This window comes from Leopardus geoffroyi, chromosome D4 (genome assembly GCF_018350155.1).
Source record: "Leopardus geoffroyi isolate Oge1 chromosome D4, O.geoffroyi_Oge1_pat1.0, whole genome shotgun sequence".
Classification (NCBI taxonomy): Eukaryota; Metazoa; Chordata; class Mammalia; order Carnivora; family Felidae; genus Leopardus; species Leopardus geoffroyi.
Window position 1 is genome coordinate 1,599,722 of NC_059342.1, and position 20,301 is coordinate 1,620,022.

General features: G+C 63.8%; 1 protein-coding gene across 3 annotated transcripts in view; it reads left to right on the forward strand.

The window, feature by feature from the left end:
* The window catches only part of PHF2 (PHD finger protein 2), a 75,512-nt gene extending 59,547 nt beyond the window's left edge, over positions 1-15,965 (forward strand). For all 3 annotated transcript variants that reach the window (XM_045468234.1, XM_045468233.1, XM_045468232.1), the window contains exons 11-22: positions 195-284; positions 1,158-1,526; positions 2,683-2,802; positions 2,974-3,089; positions 4,470-4,648; positions 4,725-4,795; positions 5,514-5,674; positions 9,716-9,990; positions 11,190-11,285; positions 11,552-11,661; positions 13,132-13,483; positions 14,033-15,965. In XM_045468234.1, the coding sequence (XP_045324190.1) occupies positions 195-284; positions 1,158-1,526; positions 2,683-2,802; positions 2,974-3,089; positions 4,470-4,648; positions 4,725-4,795; positions 5,514-5,674; positions 9,716-9,990; positions 11,190-11,285; positions 11,552-11,661; positions 13,132-13,483; positions 14,033-14,121 (2,028 nt within the window). In that variant the 3' untranslated portion in view covers positions 14,122-15,965. The remainder of the gene's footprint in view (positions 1-194; positions 285-1,157; positions 1,527-2,682; positions 2,803-2,973; positions 3,090-4,469; positions 4,649-4,724; positions 4,796-5,513; positions 5,675-9,715; positions 9,991-11,189; positions 11,286-11,551; positions 11,662-13,131; positions 13,484-14,032) is intronic.
* The last annotated feature ends 4,336 nt before the right edge of the window (positions 15,966-20,301 follow it).

Consider the following 20,301-nt stretch of genomic DNA (forward strand, 5'->3'; position numbering starts at 1 on the left):
GGTGGCCCCGGGCATGTCGTCCTTTCTGGGGCTTTGTTTCTCCACCTGTGGAGTGGGGTCATGACAGAGCCTTCCCCCTGCCTGTCTGATGGGGCCTGGGTCGGAGGGCCCCTGTGGGTGGGAAGGGGTGGGGTGGCGTGGCCTAGACGGTAGACAGCAGCCCCAAGCCTGGGCCTGTGTGTGGTGTCCTTCAGGCTTTGGCGGAGCATGAGGACGAACTCCCAGAGCACTTCAAACCTTCCCAGCTCATCAAAGACCTCGCCAAAGAGATCCGGCTCAGCGAGGTAGGGCGGACCCCTGGAGGCCGCCGACCCTGGCAGGGGGACCCTCTGCCTGCCTTCCCTGGCCCTCCCCAGAGCTGCCCGCCAGGGACAGTGGTGTCTGAGATGGCTCCTCCCCCAGCCCTCTGGGGCAGGGTCGCCGGCACAGTGCAAACTCCTAGGCACCTGTGGCTGCCTGTGACCTCCTGGCAGGAGCCCTGGGAAAACGGGATGGGGTTCCTCTGCAGCTTTCCCAAGGGGCGGGGAGGAGACTGGAGGAAAGACAGTTCCAGCCTCTGGAGACCCTGCTTGCGTGAGCCCGGACTGCCCCCAGCTTCTCTGTGCTGCAGGGTGGGACAGCAGTTCCCACCAAGGAGGCGGAGGGGTCAGGTAGCTGATGGTGTGGACGAACGGCGTCCTGTCATGTGGGTACTGTAGATGGATGTGTCACATGATGGTGTAGACAGATGTGAGGGTGTCCTATGGATACTGTAGGACAGACACGAACATGTCTGGTCGATGGTGTAGCCAGGTGTATCCTACGGACCCTGTAGGACAGACGTGAGTGTGACCCATAGGTGGTGTAGACGGGTGTATTGTATGGACGCCGTAGGACAGACGTGAGGGTGTCCCATAGGTGGTGTAGGTAGTGTATTCTACAGACGCTGTACGACAGACGTGAGTGTGACCCGTAGGTGGTGTAGACGGGTGTATCGTATGGACGCTGTAGGACAGACGTGAGTGTGAGGTGGTGTAGATGGGTGTATCCTACGGATGCCATAGCACAGATGCAAGCATGTAGACGGGTGCTCTTTTCTGCTGGGTTGTCTCCCACGGCCTGGGCTGAGGCCCTCCTGCCAGGAGGTGCTTGACCACCTCTTCTTGTCCTTGCCCCAGAATGCCTCCAAGGCCACCCGACCTGAAGTGACCCCGGCCATCTCCTCAGATGAGGTCTGTTTTGGGGACCGGGAGAAGGAGGAGCCCCCGTCCCCTATTGAGGCCAGCCCTCCTCGGTCCTTCCTGGAGAAAGTGTCCAAGAAAAAGACTCCCAAAACCCTGAAGATGCCCAAACCGTCCAAAGTCCCCAAACCCCCCAAGCCTCCGAAGCCCCCGAAGCCCCCCAAGCCCCTAAAGCTCAAGGATGGGGGCAAGAAGAAAGGGAAGAAGTTCCGGGGGGCAGCCTCCCCCACCATCCCCAACCTGGACCTGCTGGAGGCCCACACCAAGGAGGCACTTACCAAGATCGAGCCACCCAAGAAAGGCAAGGTGGGTGGTCTCACCCTGCTGTCAGAGGGTCCACAGACACCTCAGAGGCTGGCCTGCGGCCCAGAACCGGGGCTGCCGTGTCCTCGTGCTAGGGGCCGGGGGCAGGTGGGCCGTGCCCAACGCGCTTGGCGCAGTGGGGACAGAGCCTCCCAGTGAAGGCCGTGGTGTCTGTGCGGGGACGGGGTCCCACACGGGGTCACGTGGGCGGACGAGCTGGCCGAGTCTTCTCTGGGACCTGAAGGTGGGCCAGGCACCCACCAGAGAGCAGTGGGTGGGGGGGGGGGGTAGAAGGGGGACTGGCGATGTGGGCAGTTACTTGAGGGGCCTGAGCCCCCAGAATCAGTGAGAGAGGCAGGCCTGGCCCTGACCAGTGTAACCAGAGGGCCTTCGGCGTGGGCTTCAGGGACCATGGAGTGATCTCCTGCTAGTGGGAGGCTGATCCCCCTTCTCGGGGAATCAGTGACAACCAGGGCCAGTGTCACAGGGCTCCAGTGGGGCACATTGGTTTTCCTTTCCTTGAGGCAGAGAGGGTGGATGAATGGACAAATGAGCAGGTGGACGGACGGCGGGAAGAGGGAGGGAGGGCATGAGGAGGGGAGGGCACGTGAATGGGTGGATAGGTGGGTGGGTAGATGGTGGGTAGATGGGGTGGTGGGTGGGTGGGTGGATGGATGGTTACGATGGTGGGTGGGTGGGTGGATGGTTGGGTGTTTGGGGTGGGTGGATGGATGGAGGGGATGGGATGGTGGGTGAATGGGGCGGATGAATGGATGCTGAGTGGATGGGTAGCTGAGCTGCTGCATGGGAGCCAGCAGGAGGCAGGGGCTCTGTGCCGTGTGGCTCTCACTTTGCCCTGTAGCCTCAGAGATCCTTGACCCTCTCCTGTGTCCACTGCTGGGTCATGACTGCTATTTTCTTTCTTTTTTTTTTTTTTTCAACGTTTATTTATTTTTGGGACAGAGAGAGACAGAGCATGAACAGGGGAGGGGCAGAGGGAGAGGGAGACCCAGAATCGGAAACAGGCTCCAGGCTCTGAGCCATCAGCCCAGAGCCCGACGCGGGGCTCGAACTCCCGGACCGCGAGATCGCGACCTGGCTGAAGTCGGACGCTTAACCGACTGCGCCACCCAGGCGCCCCATGACTGCTATTTTCTAGGCCACAAAGAGTGTCCTGAGTGTGCCCAACAAGGAGGTGATCAGCTCACAGAATGATGTGGAGAGGCTGGAAATCCGAGAACAAACTAAGAGCAAGTCAGAAGCCAAGTGGAAGTACAAGGTGAGGAGTGTGTGCGTGTGTGCGCACGTTTGCACACACGTGAGCCTAGGCGCTACAGAGAATGGGGTTCCTGGATGATGTGGTCCGAGGGAGGAGGCCGGCCAGTCCCAACACCTCCGCCCACTGGCTGCCTGCATGCAGCCCAGTGACAGCCCTGGGTTTGCTTTTCAGAACAGCAAACCCGACTCCCTGCTAAAGATGGAGGAGGAGCAGAAGCTGGAGAAGTCTCCTCTCTCAGGAAACAAGGACACCAAGTTCTCGTTTTCTTTCAACAAGAGACTGCTGGGGTACGTGCACACTCAGCCTGCAGGGGCAGGCGCACACGCTTGCACACAGCACACACGCACAGAAACGCACCCCACATCACACGGGCTCGTACACGCTACACACGCACCCCACGTGCACACACACGACCTCCTGGAGGGGTCCCCAGCTCAGCCCCCACCCCCTTCCAGAGCTGGCTGACATCCCCAGGCAGAACCTTTCCCCACCTCCCACCCTGATAGCTCTGGTGGCTGGAGAGGGGCCAGCCGGTGTGTGCTTGCAGAGGGGAGAGTGTGACTGGGTGGCCTCCAGCCCAGTTGCTGCCCTGGGCTGGCACAGAACACGTAGGGTGGGTCAGGGTCCTGGCCTCGGGGCTCAGAGGCCTGTGTGAACCCATCGTTCTCAAATGTGCCCCAAATTATGGCTGTGGTGGAGGCTGTGGAGGATAGAAGTGCAGGGCTTGTGGGGCCCGAGAAATCGGGAGGGCTTCCTGGCGGAGGTGGCACTGAGCTGAGAGGCAGGAAGGGTGTGTGTGGGAGTGGGCATGTCGGTGTTCCAGACGGCGGAAGGGGTCTGTGTCTGCTGAGCAGCTTGGCAGCCGAGAAGCCCCTTGTCAGCCAGGGTCCCACGTGCAGTAGCTCGCTGAGTCTGAGGTTGGGGTGGGCGCCCCCCGGCTGGGAAGCAGTACATCCCAGTGGGAATGGGGCCAGTTTTCTGCCGTGGGCTTCAGTTTCCTTGCTGCAGGTGGTGGGGAAGCAGGGCGGGGCAACGTCCAGCGCCGTGCAGAGCCTGGCCCGACATCCCGTTAGTCCCAAGACCTCTAGACAGTGTGCCGAGACTGCTCAGTGAGCAGGGGCCTGGGTCTGGTCTGGGTGGTCTTGGGGCCCAGAGGCCTGTGGGGAAGGGCCCGTCACCTGGACCTCGTGGCCCTGGGCGCGGAAGCTTTGGAAATGGAGAAGGCAGCGGTGGATGGGACTCTGTGTGTGCACACCTGTGCGTGGGCACCGTATCACAGCTCTGTGTGCATGCCGGTGTGCACATCCAGCAGGGCTCCCTGCCGCCTGGTGCGTATGCTTCAGACGCTGGCAGTTGGAGCTGCCCTGTGGGGAGCAGCGGAAGGCCCAGCCCTGGCTTGCTGTCCCCATTGCCGGACGCGTCGGAGCCCCGCCTCACCCGAGTTGAATGATAGCTTTTAGAACATTGTGTCTGCACCGCAGTCGGAATTAATTTTTCCAACACGGCTCCACGGGGACCCCAGGCCGTGGATGCTGGCTGCCTCTGAAATGGAGCTGGGATCAGAGCCTCGGGGGGGGGGGGGGGCGGGGGGGAGCACACCCTCCAACAGCCGGAGGACGGGCCGGCCGCTGTCCCATGGTACTGACCGGCCCGCGTGTGCGCCGCAGCTCCAAGGCCCTGAAGCCGCAGCCTGGCCCCGGCGTGTTTGGGGCCGTGCAGAGCTTCAAGGAGGACAAGCCCCAGCCCGTGCGGGACGAGTACGAGTATGTGTCCGATGATGGGGAGCTGAAGATCGACGAGTTCCCCATCAGGAGGAAGCGGAGCGCCCCCAAGAGAGACTTGTCCTGTGAGTGAGGGCGCAGGGGTGGGGGGCGGCCGTGCTCCCGTGGCCCCTGCCAGACGCACCTCTGCTGTGCTTTCAGTCTTACTGGACGGGAAGGAGCCGCTGCCCACGCCCGTTACGAAGCCAAAGCTGGACTCGGCACTCTGCAAGGTGTGTCTGCCCCGGGTCCCCGGGAGGCCAGGCCACACGCCCATCCCTGTCTCTGGCCGTCCTGCTTCGCAGGGGACGTGGCTCATCTTCATGCTCCCCGGGCGTTTCCATGGGGGTTGGCCTGGGTTCTGGAGTGGGGCCACGTGCCATAGGACCCCCAGGGAGGGATGAACGCAGGGGTGGGACTCAAGGAGGGTCTTCGGGTCTCTGTGGGCGGCTGTGCCACCACGAAGATGATGAATGGTGGGGGGAGCGGGGCCAGGCCTGCCGGGGGTCCTGCACCATGGTTGGGGGGGGGGTTAAGTTAGGCTGCGTCCAGCCCAGGACACGGTGGCTGTTTGCAAGGAGGCCAGGGGTCCCCAGAGCTACCTGCCAGTGGCTGTTAACTGGGGCTCTGCGTGTGGGCCCGTGCTCCCCCCGGCTCCCTGCCCACCCACACGGGCTCTCCTCCCATCTGTTGTCGGTACCGGCGCTCCTGTGGAAGGCTCGGAGAACCAGGGTTTCCTGGGGAAATAGGGCAGCCTTCCGGGACAGGCCCCTGGGGCCCGACAGAAAGCTCTGGGGTCTAGCCGTTTTGTGTGTGTCTGGCCGGCAGGCCCCGCAGCGCTTGTTCTAAGGGCCGGCCCTTGAAAGACTGTGAGAAACCTGTTGGTGGCCAGAGGGAGACCATAGCTGTCCCTCAAGTCCTGTCTGACCCGTGGCTCTATCCCCGCGGCAGAGTGACGAGTCCTCTGATGAGGGCTCGCTGCACATCGACACGGACACCAAGCCTGCCCGCAACGCCAAAGTGAAGAAAGACAGCGGGGGCTCAGCCGCGGGCATCCTGGACCTGCTGCAGGCCAGCGAGGAGGTTGGAGCGCTCGAGTACAACCCCAACAGGTAGGCCTGCAGGGCACACGTGGGCGCTCTGGGCCTACGTCCCCGAGGTAGGCTGGCCAGGGAGGTGAGTGGGCGCTGGCCTGCTGTTCTCGAAGGTCTGTGGAGCCCCTGAGTCAGGGCACGGAGCTCCCCCCGACCCTGCCACGGTCCTGGACACCTGCACTCAGAGGAGGCTGAGCGGCTGCCCTCCTTGGGGGAATGCGGAGAACCGGGGCTGGGCTGGGCTCCTGGCTGGGAGGTCTAGCAGTCTCTATCTAGACGCTTCCCAAGTGCCGTGAAGGTAATGTAGGAAATTTTCCACGGCCTGTGCCCAGCCTCCGGGTCAAGGGCACCTGGTGTCTCTGGGACCCAGGGCTTCAGAGACCTCACCCTGCAGGGAGAGAGAAGGTCGTTTCAGGGCCTGGGGACAGGAGAGACGTGCCCTGGGAGGGGCCACACCTGCCAGGTCCCCAGACGACCGCACTTGCCTGGCGGGGTTGGGAGCCCACTTGCTGCGGCTGTGGGGGCCCCTGGATGCCGGGATTCCTCCTGCCCAGGCCTGCGATCCGGGAGACACGGATTAACCCCTCTGGGCTCGTTTCTCTGGTGATGGTCCCAGCTGAGTTCTCTGCCCGTCCAACTAATTTTGTTTTTAAGCATTGTGGTCATTTTTTGCTCACGTGGAATTGCCACAAGTGCCACAAGACAGATAACCGAGGGGTCGGGGCCTCCCACCTGGGAGTTTGTCCCCTGCCCATCCCCACGACAGCAGCACGTTCCGGCGGCCCAGGAGACACTGAGGCAGCACAGGTGGCGGAGGCCAGAGCAGAATCCCTGTCCTGCCCGATGACGGAGCTTGGTGGGGGCCCGGGACCGTGGGCTGTGCTGGGCGGTGACATCCAGGCAGGAAGGGCTGGGCCTGAGGAAGGCAGGGCGCACGTGGCCTGCCCAGAACTCGGTCCCCTAGCTCTGCCCCCGAGACCGTGTTCCCCAAATCGCAGTCCCAACGCTGCATGAGCTGTGGGGAGGCCGCAGGGCCCCCAGGAAGCGCATTAGGCGGCGATCGGAGAGGATTCTGGCTAAGTCACTTGGCTGTGTTTTCTTTCACGGATCACGGTGTTTTGTGCAATACTGTGTTCACAGGCAGCTGTAGGTGCTTTCTCTCGGCGTGTGGCTGGCAGTGTCTGCTGCCCTTTGGGGTATGCGTTTCCTGCTTGGCATTAAGTGGTTTCTGTACACGCACAGATATGAGTCCCTCACGACAGAAATGCCCTGTGGCCTTTGCTATGGCGGGACCCTGGCCTGAGGCCTTGCCAGGAGAAGTCTGGCTGGGACCCCCTTTCCAGGAGGCCACTGGCCCCACACGGCCTTGGGGTGCCCTTCTTCCGGAAAGAACCCTGGCTGGCTGATGCTCGGGCTCTGGAGGGAGGGCTGCCGGTCCGAGGTGCACCGCTAACTGCCCTGCACACACACACGTGCGCCCTCACACCCACCCGCACAGGCACACGTGCCTGCCAGGCCCACCCGGACCGCCTGCTGCGGGCAGTCCCTCTCCCCAGTCTCCCATTTGGAGAGCAGGTCAGTTTTTGATGGTCCATTTGCTCTGTTTTAAGTATTTGCTGCTGGGAAAAAACAGCTGAAAAAAATGGAGGGAAATATGTTAATTTCTTGTGGATGGTTTGCTTAGCGTTTACCGCTGGGGATTGGGGGGAGGATTCTGGTATGATAATTGGAGGATTAAGAGATGAGTTAGACTTTGCTCCTTGGTGCGCCCGCCCTGCGCGGACTGACCGCTGGCCCGGGCAGCATGCAGCCCAGGGCTCCACAGGCCTCCCTCCTGGGTGCGGCAGAGCTGGGCTGGGACCACGGCAGTTCCCCAGGGGAAGCTCCCGGTGGGCGTCCTGGCCCCCTGCCCTCTGTCCCTGTGGGAAGCCTGGTGTCTGCCCAGCCTTGAGGCTGCGTGAGGGGGCCCAGAGCTTCGGGACGGGGCCGGACAGGGCCACATCCATGCCCCAGAGAGCCTGGTGTAGAGGGTGACGGGCCAGCCATTGGCTCCTGCTGTCTCCCCTGCAGGTTGGGGGTCTGTGCTGCTCGGAGACCACCGGTGACCGTGGCACAGCCGTGGTATACTGTGTGCTCCTGGCTAGGTCTGGACAAGCCTCTGCCTGTGCAAGTGTGGACGGGGCAGAGGGTCCAGGAGCTCCCGATTCTGACCATCCGACCTGATTTTCCTATCGTTTTGGCTTTGGAACTGCAGTCCTGTTTGGTTGCAGCAGAAGCCAGGACATTGTGGTCCAGGGTATCTGGGGCAGAGCCCGAGAGGCGGTATTTGTGGGGATGCTGCTTGGAGAGCCCTCCCCAGCCCCCTCCTCCCTGCTCCGGACAGAGTCCCTGGCCTAGAGCCCAGCAGTGACCCAGCAGGACTACGTGTGTCCAAGCTTGTCTCACTGGGCCCCTGGGACCTGCAGGGACGCTCTGTGTCTGTTCTCCCTGGGGGGCGGCTGTATCTCCCCCAGCCTGCCGGCCCTCCGTTTGAGAAGTTCTCACTTCTGAGCCGGGACTTGTGGCTCCTTCTCGTTATAATGGTCTTACTACTAAATGTGTTTCCAACACTTCTGGAAGATGGGGTGGGAGTGGGGGGCAGCATGAGAGAGGACGAGGCAGAGCCCCCAGCAGGGCCTGTGTGGACTGACACCCTGGGTGCTGCTTTGGGGTCACAGTAGCCTCGAGTGGGTCCATCCCCCAGGGCACATGGGGCAGGCAGGAGCAGCATGGATGTCAGACACCAGGGCTGGACCCTGCAGCCACTGCCCAGGCCTTCTGGGTCTGTGATGGGGAGGAGAGCTAAGCGCCTGTGGCTTCCCCACCCCATTTGGGACTCCTGGTCCTGTCTCCCAGGGAGGGTCAGCTCAGGAGTGCCTGACACAGTGGTTTGGCTGGGGGCCCACAGGTCAGGGTGGGCTGTCCTGTCCCACGGGGGTGAGGCCAAGGGCCAGAAACGGCCCCTGAAGGGAGATGCCTGCTGGGCCAGGCCCACTGGGAGTTTCCTGGGCTGGCTGTTGGGTGCCTTGCAGGGAGATGTGGAGGGCTGACCAGGGTGAGCTGTCTGTCCTGGTGCAGATAGGCTAGGGGGGGAGCGGGGCGGGGGGTGCTGGCTGCAAGGAGGCATGGGCTGGGGCAGGGGCAGGAAAGCAGGCCTGGCGGTGGGGGGGGGGGACATGGAGCTGAGGTCCCTGAGAAGGCCCAGACAGACCCCATGCGGGGGTCTGCGGGGACGGGGAGGAGAGCACAGCACCTGGAGGAGCCCAGGCCTTGGCAGTGAGAACTGTCCCCATCCAGCCTCGTCCAGGCCTCTGTTCTGTGGGGGGGGAGGGGGGCTGCCACCCACCCCTCCCAGAGCCCAGGCCAGCGGAGGACGCAGTGTCAGTCAGCAGCACAGCCTCACTGGGTATCTGGAGGGAGGGGAGTCAGTTCAGCTGGGAGGAGGTGATGGCGGGGGGCAGGGGGGGGGGGGGACAGGCGAAGAGAATGTGGCAAGGGGGCCCGGCACTGCCCAGAGCCGGAGGGTGACAGGTGCCCCGATCAGGTCAGCAGAAGGTGGTGTTGGGAAGGCTGCCTGAGGGGGCGGCTGAGCGGAGCCGAGCTCAGGCCGGGCTGAGGTGTGGCCAGCAGGTAAAGAGCGGGTGGGAGGGAGCAGGCGCGATCAGAGGCCGGTACCGGCCCGTCCATCTGCCACCCTTCTCTCTCTGCCCCCTTCTGCTCCCTCTCTTCTCCTGTGTCCCCTCACCATGCCCTCTCTGACCCTGCAGCGTGTGGGGGCAAAGGGCTGGAGAAGGGGGTGGTTGGCTCTTTCAGAGAGGGAGTCATCAGCTACTGCTGTGCTCCACCCTGTGCCCTGTGCCACTGGGGGGTGGGGGCCACGTGGGCTGTGGACCATGGCCTATGGACCGCTTGCTGTGGGCTGAGTGCTGTGGGATGTGGGCCACGGGTCATGGGCCGTGGGCTCAGTGCTGTGGGCCATGGCCTGGGGGCTGAGCGCCGCCTTTCTCTCTGTGTCTCCAGCCAGCCCCCGGCCTCCCCCAGCACGCAGGAAGCAATTCAGGGAATGCTGTCCATGGCCAACCTGCAGGCCTCCGACTCCTGCCTGCAGACCACGTGGGGCGCCGGCCAGGCCAAGGGCAGCTCGCTGGTGGCTCACGGTGCCCGGAAGAACGGAGGTGGTGGCAAGGGCGCCGGCAAGCGGCTGCTGAAGAGGCCAGCGAAGAACAGCGTGGACCTGGGTGACTACGAGGAGGAGCAGGACCATCTGGATGCCTGCTTCAAGGACTCAGACTACGGTGAGGCCCCGGGGGTGCGGGCGGGTGCCAGCAGTGCCCCCGGGCTTCTGCTCATGCCGGGAGCCGGGCCGTCTTCAGGAGACAGGAAGGTCGGCCTCAGAAGCACATGGTCGCCACCCAGAAAGAGCCCCTCCCTGGCCCGTAGCCCACAGAGTCCCTCCGTCTGTGTGCGACACGTCCTGGGCACAGACCTTCCTCCTCGCGTGCTCTGCCGTGGCTGCCTCACGTGTTGGCCCCTTCCAGCCACTCTCGGCCGCCTGCTGGCTTCTGCCTCTCAGCCCCCACGGACGCTGCTGCTGGGAACGTTAGTGCAGGGGTGCCGTGTGGCCACGTTTGCAGTGCGTCTGGCGTGGACCTGGGACGGGGCATTGCTGGGTTGGAGGTCCACGGCTGTTCTGCCCTCTGAGGACCGACCCCGTCCGTACCCCCTCTGCGGCCACACGCTCACAGACATGTTGAGACCATGGCCGTCCCGTCTGTCTCTGTGTGGGTGACGACACTGAGGCCCAGAGTGGCCCAATCCAAGGTGGGCAGTGAGCAGGGGGCCTTAGGGCATGACCCTCCCCCCCAGCCCTCCAGGCCCTGCTCTCGGGGCTCTGGGCAGCTCTGGGGAGCTGCTGTTGGCTGCAGGGGAGGGCTCAGGAGCGAGGACCTGCCTCCACACCTTGGCCTGCCCCCCTGGGGATGTCTGGGGCCCAGGGGTGTGCTACCCTAGTGACGCGGGGTCTGCCTTCGGCACGGTCCCCATGGCCCAAGGGCCTCAACTCCCCCCTCCTGCCCCTGGAGAGCCCTCCCGAGGGGAGGTTGGCCCTGCCCTGTCGGGTGGACACCTGCGGGCCTGGATGTGGGGCCTGCCCTATTCTGACAGACTGACAGCAGTGAGCGCTGTGGTGGGGGCACCCGGGAATCCCCCCAGAGCTGCTGTGCGGGGCTCCCTCATCAAAGACTCGTTGGGGCAGGCCTGGGAGCTCTTGTCTGGCCAGTCCCGGCCCTTGCTGTGCCTCAGGGGGCCTGGGCTGGATGGCTCCCAGGGGACTTGTGCCCGTGTGTGTGTGTGTGTGTGTGTGTGTGTGTGTGTGTGTGTGCGTGTGTGCGCGTGTGTGTGTGTGTGGCAGCCATGACAGGAGGGACAGTGCTCTGCAGCTTGAAGTCCCCCGCTCTCAGCAGGGGCTCAGCCTCCCCCCGCCTCCGCCTCCTAGTTTACCCCTCCCTGGAGTCTGATGAGGACAGTCCGGTCTTCAAGTCCCGGTCCAAGAAGAGGAAGGGCTCGGACGACGCCCCCTACAGCCCCACAGGTAGTGCAGGAGCCGGGGTTGGGGGACCCCCTGCGGGGGGCCGGCCCCTCACCTCCATTGTCTGGATGAGCAGCCCTGGGGGCGGTGTCTCTGCACCTGGCCTGGGGTGGGGGTCTGAGTCCACCTTCCGTGTGGCCCCTGCCTGCTGTCACCTGTCTTGCTGGCGTGGGGCCCCTCCCTGAGTTGTAAGGTGTTGGACACAGACTGACGCAGGGGTGCACAGGCATAGGTGGCCACTCGAGGCAGGCTGACGTTCTCTCCTGCAGCGAGGGTCGGCCCATCGGTGCCAAGGCAGGACAGGCCCGTGCGTGAGGGCACCAGAGTGGCCTCCATCGAGACTGGGCTGGCAGCTGCCGCAGCCAAGCTGTCCCAGCAGGTGAGACGGGCCCTGCCTGGGCTCAGCTCCCCAGATGCCTCTGCTCCTCACCCCAGCCCCCTGCCCAGGTCTCTGCTCCCCGCTAGCCCTGTGCCCAGGCCTCTGCTCCCCGCCCAGCCCCTTACCCAGGCCTCTGCTCCCCCGCCCCAGCCCCCTGCCCAGGCCTCTGCTCCCCCCTAGCCCTGTGCCCAGGCCTCTGCTCCCTGCCCAGCCCCTTACCCAGGCCTCTGCTCCCTGCCCAGCCCCTTACCCAGGCCTCTGCTCCCCCGCCCCAGCCCCCTGCCCAGGCCTCTGCTCCCCCCCAGCCCCCTGCCAAGGCCTCTGCTCCCCCCAGCCCTGTGCCCAGGCCTCTGCTCCCCGCCAGCCCCTTACCCAGGCCTCTGCTCCCCCACCCCAGCCCCCTGCCCAGGCCTCTGCTCCCCCCTAGCCCTGTGCCCAGGCCTCTGCTCCCCCCAGCCCTGTGCCCAGGCCTCTGTTCCCCCCTAGCCCTGTGCCCAGGCCTCTGCTCCCCCCAGCCCTGTGCCCAGGCCTCTGCTCCCCCCCAGCCCCCTGCCAAGGCCTCTGCTCCCCCCAGCCCTGTGCCCAGGCCTCTGCTCCCCGCCAGCCCCTTACCCAGGCCTCTGCTCCCCCACCCCAGCCCCCTGCCCAGGCCTCTGCTCCCCCCTAGCCCTGTGCCCAGGCCTCTGCTCCCCCCAGCCCTGTGCCCAGGCCTCTGTTCCCCCCTAGCCCTGTGCCCAGGCCTCTGCTCCCCCCAGCCCTGTGCCCAGGCCTCTGCTCCCCCGCCCCAGCCCCCTGCCCAGGCCTCTGCTCCCCCCCAGCCCCCTGCCAAGGCCTCTGCTCCCCCCAGCCCTGTGCCCAGGCCTCTGCTCCCTGCCAGCCCCTTACCCAGGCCTCTGCCCGCCCCCAGCCCCCTGCTCAGGCCTCTGCTCTCCCCCTCCCAGCCCTGTGCCCAGACCTCTGACCCCACCCCAGTCCCTTGCCCAGGCCTCTGCTCTCCCCAGCCCCCTGCCCGGGCCTCTGCTCCTCCCCCAGCCCCCTGCCCAAACTGCCCAGTCTGGGAGCTGTCTCAGGCTTGGGGACATTTGAGTCTTGCTGATCCCTGTTCACAAGTTTCTGGGAGTGAAGGGGGTTGGGGAGGGGGGTACTGATGGCACATTCCCCCCCCTCGGCCGGGAGTCAGGCTATGGGTGGAGGAATGGGGCAGGGGGCACGTCCACTGCAGCTGAGTGGTGGTGCCACCTTCCATGTGTCCCCATGTCCAGGGCAGCTCACCCGCACGGGGGCAACGGTGGTCCCTGCACGGGTCCCGGTGCTGCTCGGGTTCACGGTGGGGGGGGGGGGGGGGCGTGGGGCTAGGTGTGGACCCAGCCAGGTCTCCTGGGGGCCAGCTGGCCCAACGCCAGGGGAGTGGCCTCACACAAGAGGGACCAGCCCCTGTGTCTGAGGCCCGGCCGCGTGCTTTGTCCAAAGGAGGAGCAGAAGAGCAGGAAGAAGAAGAACACCAAAAGGAAGCTGGCCCCCAACACCCCCTCGCCCTCCGCCTCGGCCTCCGCCTCTGCCAGCACCACCCCGGCCTCCGCCACCCCGGCCTCCGCCACCCCGGCCTCCGCCAGCACGGCCAGCAGCCAGGCCTCGCAGGAGGGCAGCTCGCCCGAGCCCCCGCCTGAATCACACAGCAGCAGCCTGGCGGACCACGAGTACACTGCGGCCGGAGCCTTTGCAGGGGCCCAGGCCAGCCGCGCCTCCCAGCCCATGGCCCCCGGGGTCTTCCTGGCGCAGAGGCGGCCCTCCGCGTCATCCCCCAACAATACTGCCGCCAAAGGTACCGCGCCCGCGTGCCCTCAGACTGCACGCTAGAGGACCACAGGCCCCCTCTGTCCCCAGGTGGCCACATCTACAGCCACCTGCTCGGCCAGGGCCCCTCACAGCGCGAAAGCTGCTCCTGCTCGCCTTGGCTTTGGGGCCCAGCTTAGAGCTGGGTGTCGTCGGCAGTGTGCCGAGGGGCCCAGGGTGATCCAGGCTCCCTGGGTGGTTCGGGGGCAGGACGGCTGGCTGCGTCCCCAGGTCCCCACTCTCACCCCTATACCCCCGATCTGCCTGCACCCTGGCCCCCAGGCCCAGCTGGCTGTGGCCAGGAGTGTGGCTCCCGCCGCCAGGAGGAGGGCTAGGCCTCACTCCCTTGTGGTGCCGTCCCCCCACCCTCATCCCACAGCCTCGCAGCAGGGCACTTTGGTGACCACTGGTGGGTCCGTGGAGTCTGGAGCCCCGGGGCTCAGGCCCGCAGGCCTGTCTTACAGAGAAGATGGGGGCTCCAGGAGGGGAGGTTCCTCTCGAGCTCTCACACCCGCCACTTTTGTGTCTCTGGCTGCAGGAAAACGTACAAAAAAGGGCATGGCCACCGCCAAGCAGAGGCTTGGGAAAATTTTGAAAATTCATCGGAATGGAAAACTACTCCTTTAAAGTTTGGAAAGCCAGGATCCTTCCGCTCCGCTCAGGACCCCCGGAGCCCCGCTAGAACATCCGCCCCCAGGAGGGTGGCCGCGCTGCCTCACCCCAGGGAGGGCCTGGCCCCCTCCCGGCCACCACTCCCCCCCCACACGAGCATCTGTTGCTTCAGCAGGCGGAGCTCACCAACGTGGACAGATGTCCTTTCTCAAGTTGCTTAGAGTGACCAGTTCCCGAAACTCGGCCCTGCCCACGTGAGGACCATTCCAGTTTCAGGACAGCCTCCAGGCACCCCTGAGTGTGGGTGTGATTGCAGGGCCCCCACAGCTCTGCTGGGAGCATGAGTCCTTCGAGGAAGGAGGAGTGAGCCAACGCTCACCAGGCCCAGAGTCTGAGCTGGCCACAGGCTGGTAGCCTCCAGAGGCTTAAAAAAGGCAAAGAACACTAGAGAGGAAGAGGAGGAGAAAGTGGGATCTTGGGTGCCCCCCTACTCTTCCTGAGTGATTCTCAGTCCAGAGAGCGTTCGGCCCGGCCAGGAGAGGGGCCTCTATGCTCCGTGGCCGGCACGTGGCGGGCCGGATGGTGGATGTCGTGCCCTGACCCGCCGGGGCGTTTGTCGGGATGCTGGGGCCGGCGGCAGGGTCTGTGTTAGTGGGTGGGGGCGCTATCGTGGCGTCCCCCTGGAAGGGTCGGGCCCAGCCACGACCTAGGGCCTGGGAGCCCAGGCTAAGCCATGTGGGCGGGCCCCGTCCAGCCCCACCGGCTACACTCGGAGAAGCACTTGTCAGCCGAGGCACCTGCCTGGCGGGGCTGACGGCGGCTGGGCGGCCCAGGGACGCAGGGCCCGCACTTCTGTCTTGTCACCTGTCGGTGTTTGGTGTCGAGGCCACGGGCGGACCCCAGACCGCACGTCCTCCGCCCAGTGACACGGAGGGGCTGGATTTGTTTCTCAGGCAATCCTGTATTTTAATTTTAGATGTATCTCCTGAAGCATATTTTTCATAGAATGTAGCGTGTAAATAGCTTTTTAAATAACTTCTTTTTTATAAGAGTAAAAGTATCTTTAGGAATTTCTTTCTAGAGAGTCCTTCATTAACATTTATACGAGTTTTTTGCCGAGTCTGATGAGCAGTTGGGTTTCCAATGCTTCTCCTCTCCTTTCTTTCTACTGTTATCGTCGGTATTATTTCTTTCTCTTAGGAACTAAGGTATTGCCTGAAAAACAAGTGATGTCTGTGCAGCCTTATATCTGTCTTTACAGAAGCAAACCGCACGCACGAGACCTGTTCCAGACGCGATCAGAGAGGGGTCTTCGACTCGAATACCAGCTCTTTCTTTCCTTCTTGTTGGCGAAGGGGGTGGGGACGCCGCTGTTTTACTAGCACCTTGTGAAGTGTTTCTGTGTTTTGTGATGCTGTAATTTATTAATGTTTGTAGCTTTTTATATTTGTACATTTCTTATGAGCTTTGTTTATACGCCCGTCCCAGGGCGCTGTGTCCATGCGCAGAAGTGGCCCGCGCTGCGGAGGGGGGGTGCGGCCCCGCCCCGAGGCTGGCGGGCAAGGTCGCCGGGCCCCGACGGAGCCGCCCTGGCGTCTGCGAGGTTTCCTTTCCCGTCCTTGTTGAACATTTATATAATCTAACCCGGCCATCAAGCTGTTCTCTTTCTCTCTCTCTCTTTTATTTTTTAAAGTTTATTATTATTATTTGGCAACATGTACATTTCTAACAAAGTTTACCGTGGCTATTAAAGTGTTTTATTTCCCAATTCATATTACTCTTGTATCGAGTCCATGAGGTCTAAGGCAGCTTAGATCAAAGTTTTAAAAGAGTAAAAATATTTCAGGTTTTGTACAGAACCATGTCTGTGTCATTCCTGCTCATCCGCGGGAGGGGTGGCGGGAGGGGCGCGCGGGGGAGCGTGGGGCTGGGGCGAGGGTGGGCAGGCAGGCCAGGCGGGGCGGCCAGCCTTCTCCTCGGAAAGCCTTTGGATTGCCCTCGGAAAGCCAGAGTGCCCCAAGCCAGCCTGCAGGAGCGGCCGCCACGGCCCCGAGCACCGCCCCCCCCCCCCCCCCCCGCAGCCTCTAGAACCACGGACGGTTCACAGGTGAACGGTTTAGCTGAGTCAGTGAGCCCAGGGCCCGCACCCTGAGGTGTCAGCATGTGGGATCTGAGAGTTATTCACAACAGGTCCTGCCTGGACCCCCTCCACATGCACAGCGCAGGGCAGCTGCAGAAAAACCAGCCGCTGCTCTGGGAGAGGTTCCTGCGCCCACCCCCACCCCCGCACCTGCTGAGTATCCCTGGGCCCGTCAGGGGGCATGGTGGAGGGACGGTGGGTGGTCCTTGCGTGCCCACTTCCCAGATGGCCGTGGCCCAGGGCATCGGCTTCCCAGGTAGCTGAGCGGCTGCCTGTGGACGTGCCCACCAGGCCACTGTGACCGCACAGCTGAACACGCGTCAGTGGGCGGCAGTGTGTTCAGGTGACGTGTTGGTGCCATTTGCCCCGGGGCATAGAAATGCAATGCACAGCATCCTCGTCCCCCTCTCTGAGCTTTGGTTTCCTCCACCCTGTTGGGTGCCCAGCGTGCACATCTTCTGTCCCGCTCAGCGGCTGAATGCCTCTGGGGCCTCAGCTGAGCTAAGGGAGGCTGGGGGTGGGGGCTCCAGGCCCCCCTCCTGCCTGGAAGGTACTGCCACCAAATGATGCCCCGGGTCAGGCCAGGGCTGCCCCTCCGCCGGGCCCGTGCATGTGACGTTCTCCCGGAGCTGCCCCAAAGCCCAGTCCCCTCCATCAGATCCCACAAGAGATAGTGGCCTTGGCACACCCCCGGCCAGGCCCTCCCCCTGCTTGCGCTGTCCCATCCCTGCCCAGATCCAGCCCAATTCTTCCCTGTGGCTCCCCCGGGGGTACCCGCAGCCACCAGGTACCTGTGCCCAACCCTGTCCTTCAGGCCTCACTCTGGAGCCCCACCAAACCCAGATTGGTGCGTCCTGAGCCCACATCCTGGAGGCTGGGCCGTCTGGGCACTCCTCAGGTCCCCCCACCTTTGTGGGGCTCTCGGGACTGGGCCTTCAGAAGTCGTCTGGGGGCTGGGGCCCGGGCGTGCCCTGTGCCCTCACTGTGGCCCTGACAGCCTGCGTGAGGCATCCCCGCGAGGTCCCTGCCCGGCCATGTCTGTGCGCGGGCTCGGGACGTGCGTCTCTGGGTAGGCCAGGCGGGCCCGTGCCGGGGCCTCCCCAGGTCGTCTCCCCTTCTCTGTGGGAGGCCAACAGCCCCACGCTGGTAAGCTGGGAGGGTTGCGGATAGCCCGTGGGCCCCTTGGGGGCCAGCGGCTGGGCTCCTGGGTTCCCCCCACCCCAGGAGGGCCTCCCTGGAGATAGCTGCTTGACTGCAGAACACTTTGCTAGAGCAACGGGCGAGCTGCACGTCAGGCCTCTGCGACGCTGAGCCGTTTGTTACTGTTGTCTGACAGGCACAGGCGGCGCACCGAACACGAAGTTACACACGCTGCTCCCTAACTAGTTTTCCCAAAGTTCAGCCGGATCCCCTGGTCACAAACTGAACACCTGCTGTGTGCCGGTTGCTGTGCTGAGAACCTTCCGGAGCCGTCGTGAAGGCCGACCAGAAGCCCATTTTACTGAGGCGGTCACCGCGTTTGGAGGAGGGACCCGCTCTCCTGCCTCGGGGAGAGCCCCAGCCTTGCCAGCTCCGGGATCGCAGCGTGACCAGCTCCCTCACACGGGTTGGCCATGCAGAGACAAACCCCAGTGTCCGTGCACACCGCAGGCAGAAGGGGTGTCTGAGAGGTTCCCTGGAGCACCTGCAGGAGATGAAAATGTCTTTAGCAACATGAGCAAAGGCCCCGGGGCAGGAGGCATCCCTCTGGAATATCGTCCTCCTGCCCCTGGAGGATCCCCTCCCCTGAGGGTCCCCCTGCGCCCTGGCCCTGTGCCCAGCAGGCACATGTTTCCGTAGTCTCCACGCGGGCGGGAACCCAGTGCCTCGGGCCGCTGGTCTGTTTTGCGCGGCCGCCGCTCCGGGTGCCTGGAACCTGGGGACCAAGCCAGTCCCAAAATGGTCAGGAAATACCTTGGGGAAATTCCAAGAGTGACCACCAGGGGGCAGGGGAGGGCCGAGAACCGGCCGGCGGCCGCGGGCAATGGAGGCGGGAGCTCCTTCCCAGCCCTGGGATGGCGGCCTAGGGGACGCAAGGCCTAGGGGACGCAACCGCCGCAGGAGAGGTGAGTGATCAGCGCCTGAAGTGCCAGGGAGGAGAGAGCAATAATCCCATCAGCGTCGTCGGCACCAGCCACCTAGGGGTAGGTTCACACTCACCACCGTCCTCTGTTGAAGGTCTGGGGACTGTCTTTATCTTATCAATGGGGAAACTGAGGCACGCAGTCTCACAGCTTGTGGAGCTGGGGTTCAAGTCCTGGCAGAACAATTCCTGGGTCCCAAAGGGAGGAACTGTGCCAGAGCAGAGAGCAGGGGCTGTTGTGCAAAGGCCCTGATGTGTGGGGTCAGGGTGAGGTGCATCTGAGGACAGCTAGGAGCAGGGGCTCGAGTGCAGGGGAGGCAGCAGGGAGTCGTGCTGTGGCACCTAGAGCTGTGTGAAGGGCCTGGCTCTCCCCTTCACCACGAGGGTCTCTTCAGTCTGCAGGCTGCATGAGACCTTCCACCCTGCCTCCCCCTCTGAGCCCTGCCTACCCTGCCTCTCTCTGCACAGCCCCAAGCAAAGAGCCCTCTTTGCAGATAGGGACACTGAGGCAGGTCTTCTGCAGGAAACACGGCTGCAGGAGGTCTCTGCCCGCCCTTGTTCGCAGTACTGAGTCGCTGGATGGGGTGTAGGAAGGAGAGTCAAGAGGCCTCTCCATTCAGGGTTTGAAAAAGGATGTTACCGGCGTAAGAATCCAGGCTGGTTCCCAGCCCCGTGGAAGCAAGGCTCCTTGACAATAACTCCCAGTGATAACCGTGGCGTAAGATTTGTATCAAAGACTATGCTGCCAGCGTGGCTGCATTTCCCGAGCTCCTACTGTGTGCCAGGCAGGGTGCTTCGAGCTTTCCCACAGCCAATTGCCTACCACTGCGCCTTGGCCTCAGCCTGTGGAGGAGAGGAGGCTTGGGCCCTGGGGCCGAGAGGCCTCTTTGAGGAGATGGCCTGAAGGAAGTGTTGGGGTTGAGGGTACAGCCTGTGCAAAGGCCCTGGGGTAGGGGGGGCTTCCTGAGGAACAGTGGGGCGTAGTGTGGGTGGGGAACAAGGGGTGGGGAGCTCACCGGGGCCAGGGTTCCAGCAAGGTCTCGTGTCCTCCGGGCCTCGGCCTAGGACGCCTGTCTTGGTGAGGGGCTATAGCACAGGCCTGAGGAGCCCTTGGCAGGCTCCCCTTGCCTGCCCGGCTGGCTGTGGGACCTCAGGGAGGGCCTCAGCTCCATCCTCTCACAGAGCGGCCACCGGCCTGCCTATCCCAGGGCCTGTTGGCTGTGTGATCTTGGGCAGTCATGTCCTCTCTCTGGCCCTCTTCTTCCGCCTGCCGACAGCAAGCAGCTGTTGCTGAGTGGGAGTGTGTCCCCCCTGCTCTTCCCTGCACCCTCTCTGCGGAAGAGTGCCCACGTGGGGGTCCGGCCACGGCAGGACACAGACGGCCTCAGGCGGCCGAGAGGCCTGCTGCTGGGCGCGCCCACTTGGCCTGTGTCCACTGGTGTGGATGCTCAGTTAGACTCACTTCAGTTTGCAGTCTCCTATTTTGGAGTGGGTCGCTACTTTTCACATCCCCAGAGCTTGGTGGACAGAGGGACCTGGGTGGGGCGGCCGGGCTGTCGGGCAGCCTGACAAATGATCTCCCTCCTCAGCCGCTGGCCTGCCTTTCCCAGACCGAGTCCCGCCGGCCGCCTCATCCAAACATCCCTGGGGATGCCACCTCGGCAGAAAAATGATGCTGTTCCATTAACATCTGACACGGATTTGCAGGCCCCAAACAGACGAGCGAGCATGTAAACACCCGGCCTGGCTGGGCCCTCGCCCGGCTCAGAGCGGGATCCTCGTAATTAATTGTCCGCCTGCTCGCCTGCTGGCCCGCCGGCCTCCCCCCGGCTCCAGCCAGTGTGATTTCAAGATTGCATTCCCTCCTGGCCCCCCCACCCCCCCCCCACCCCCGCAAACTGCATTTCCCAAACAGCGGATGTGCTTGCTTTTA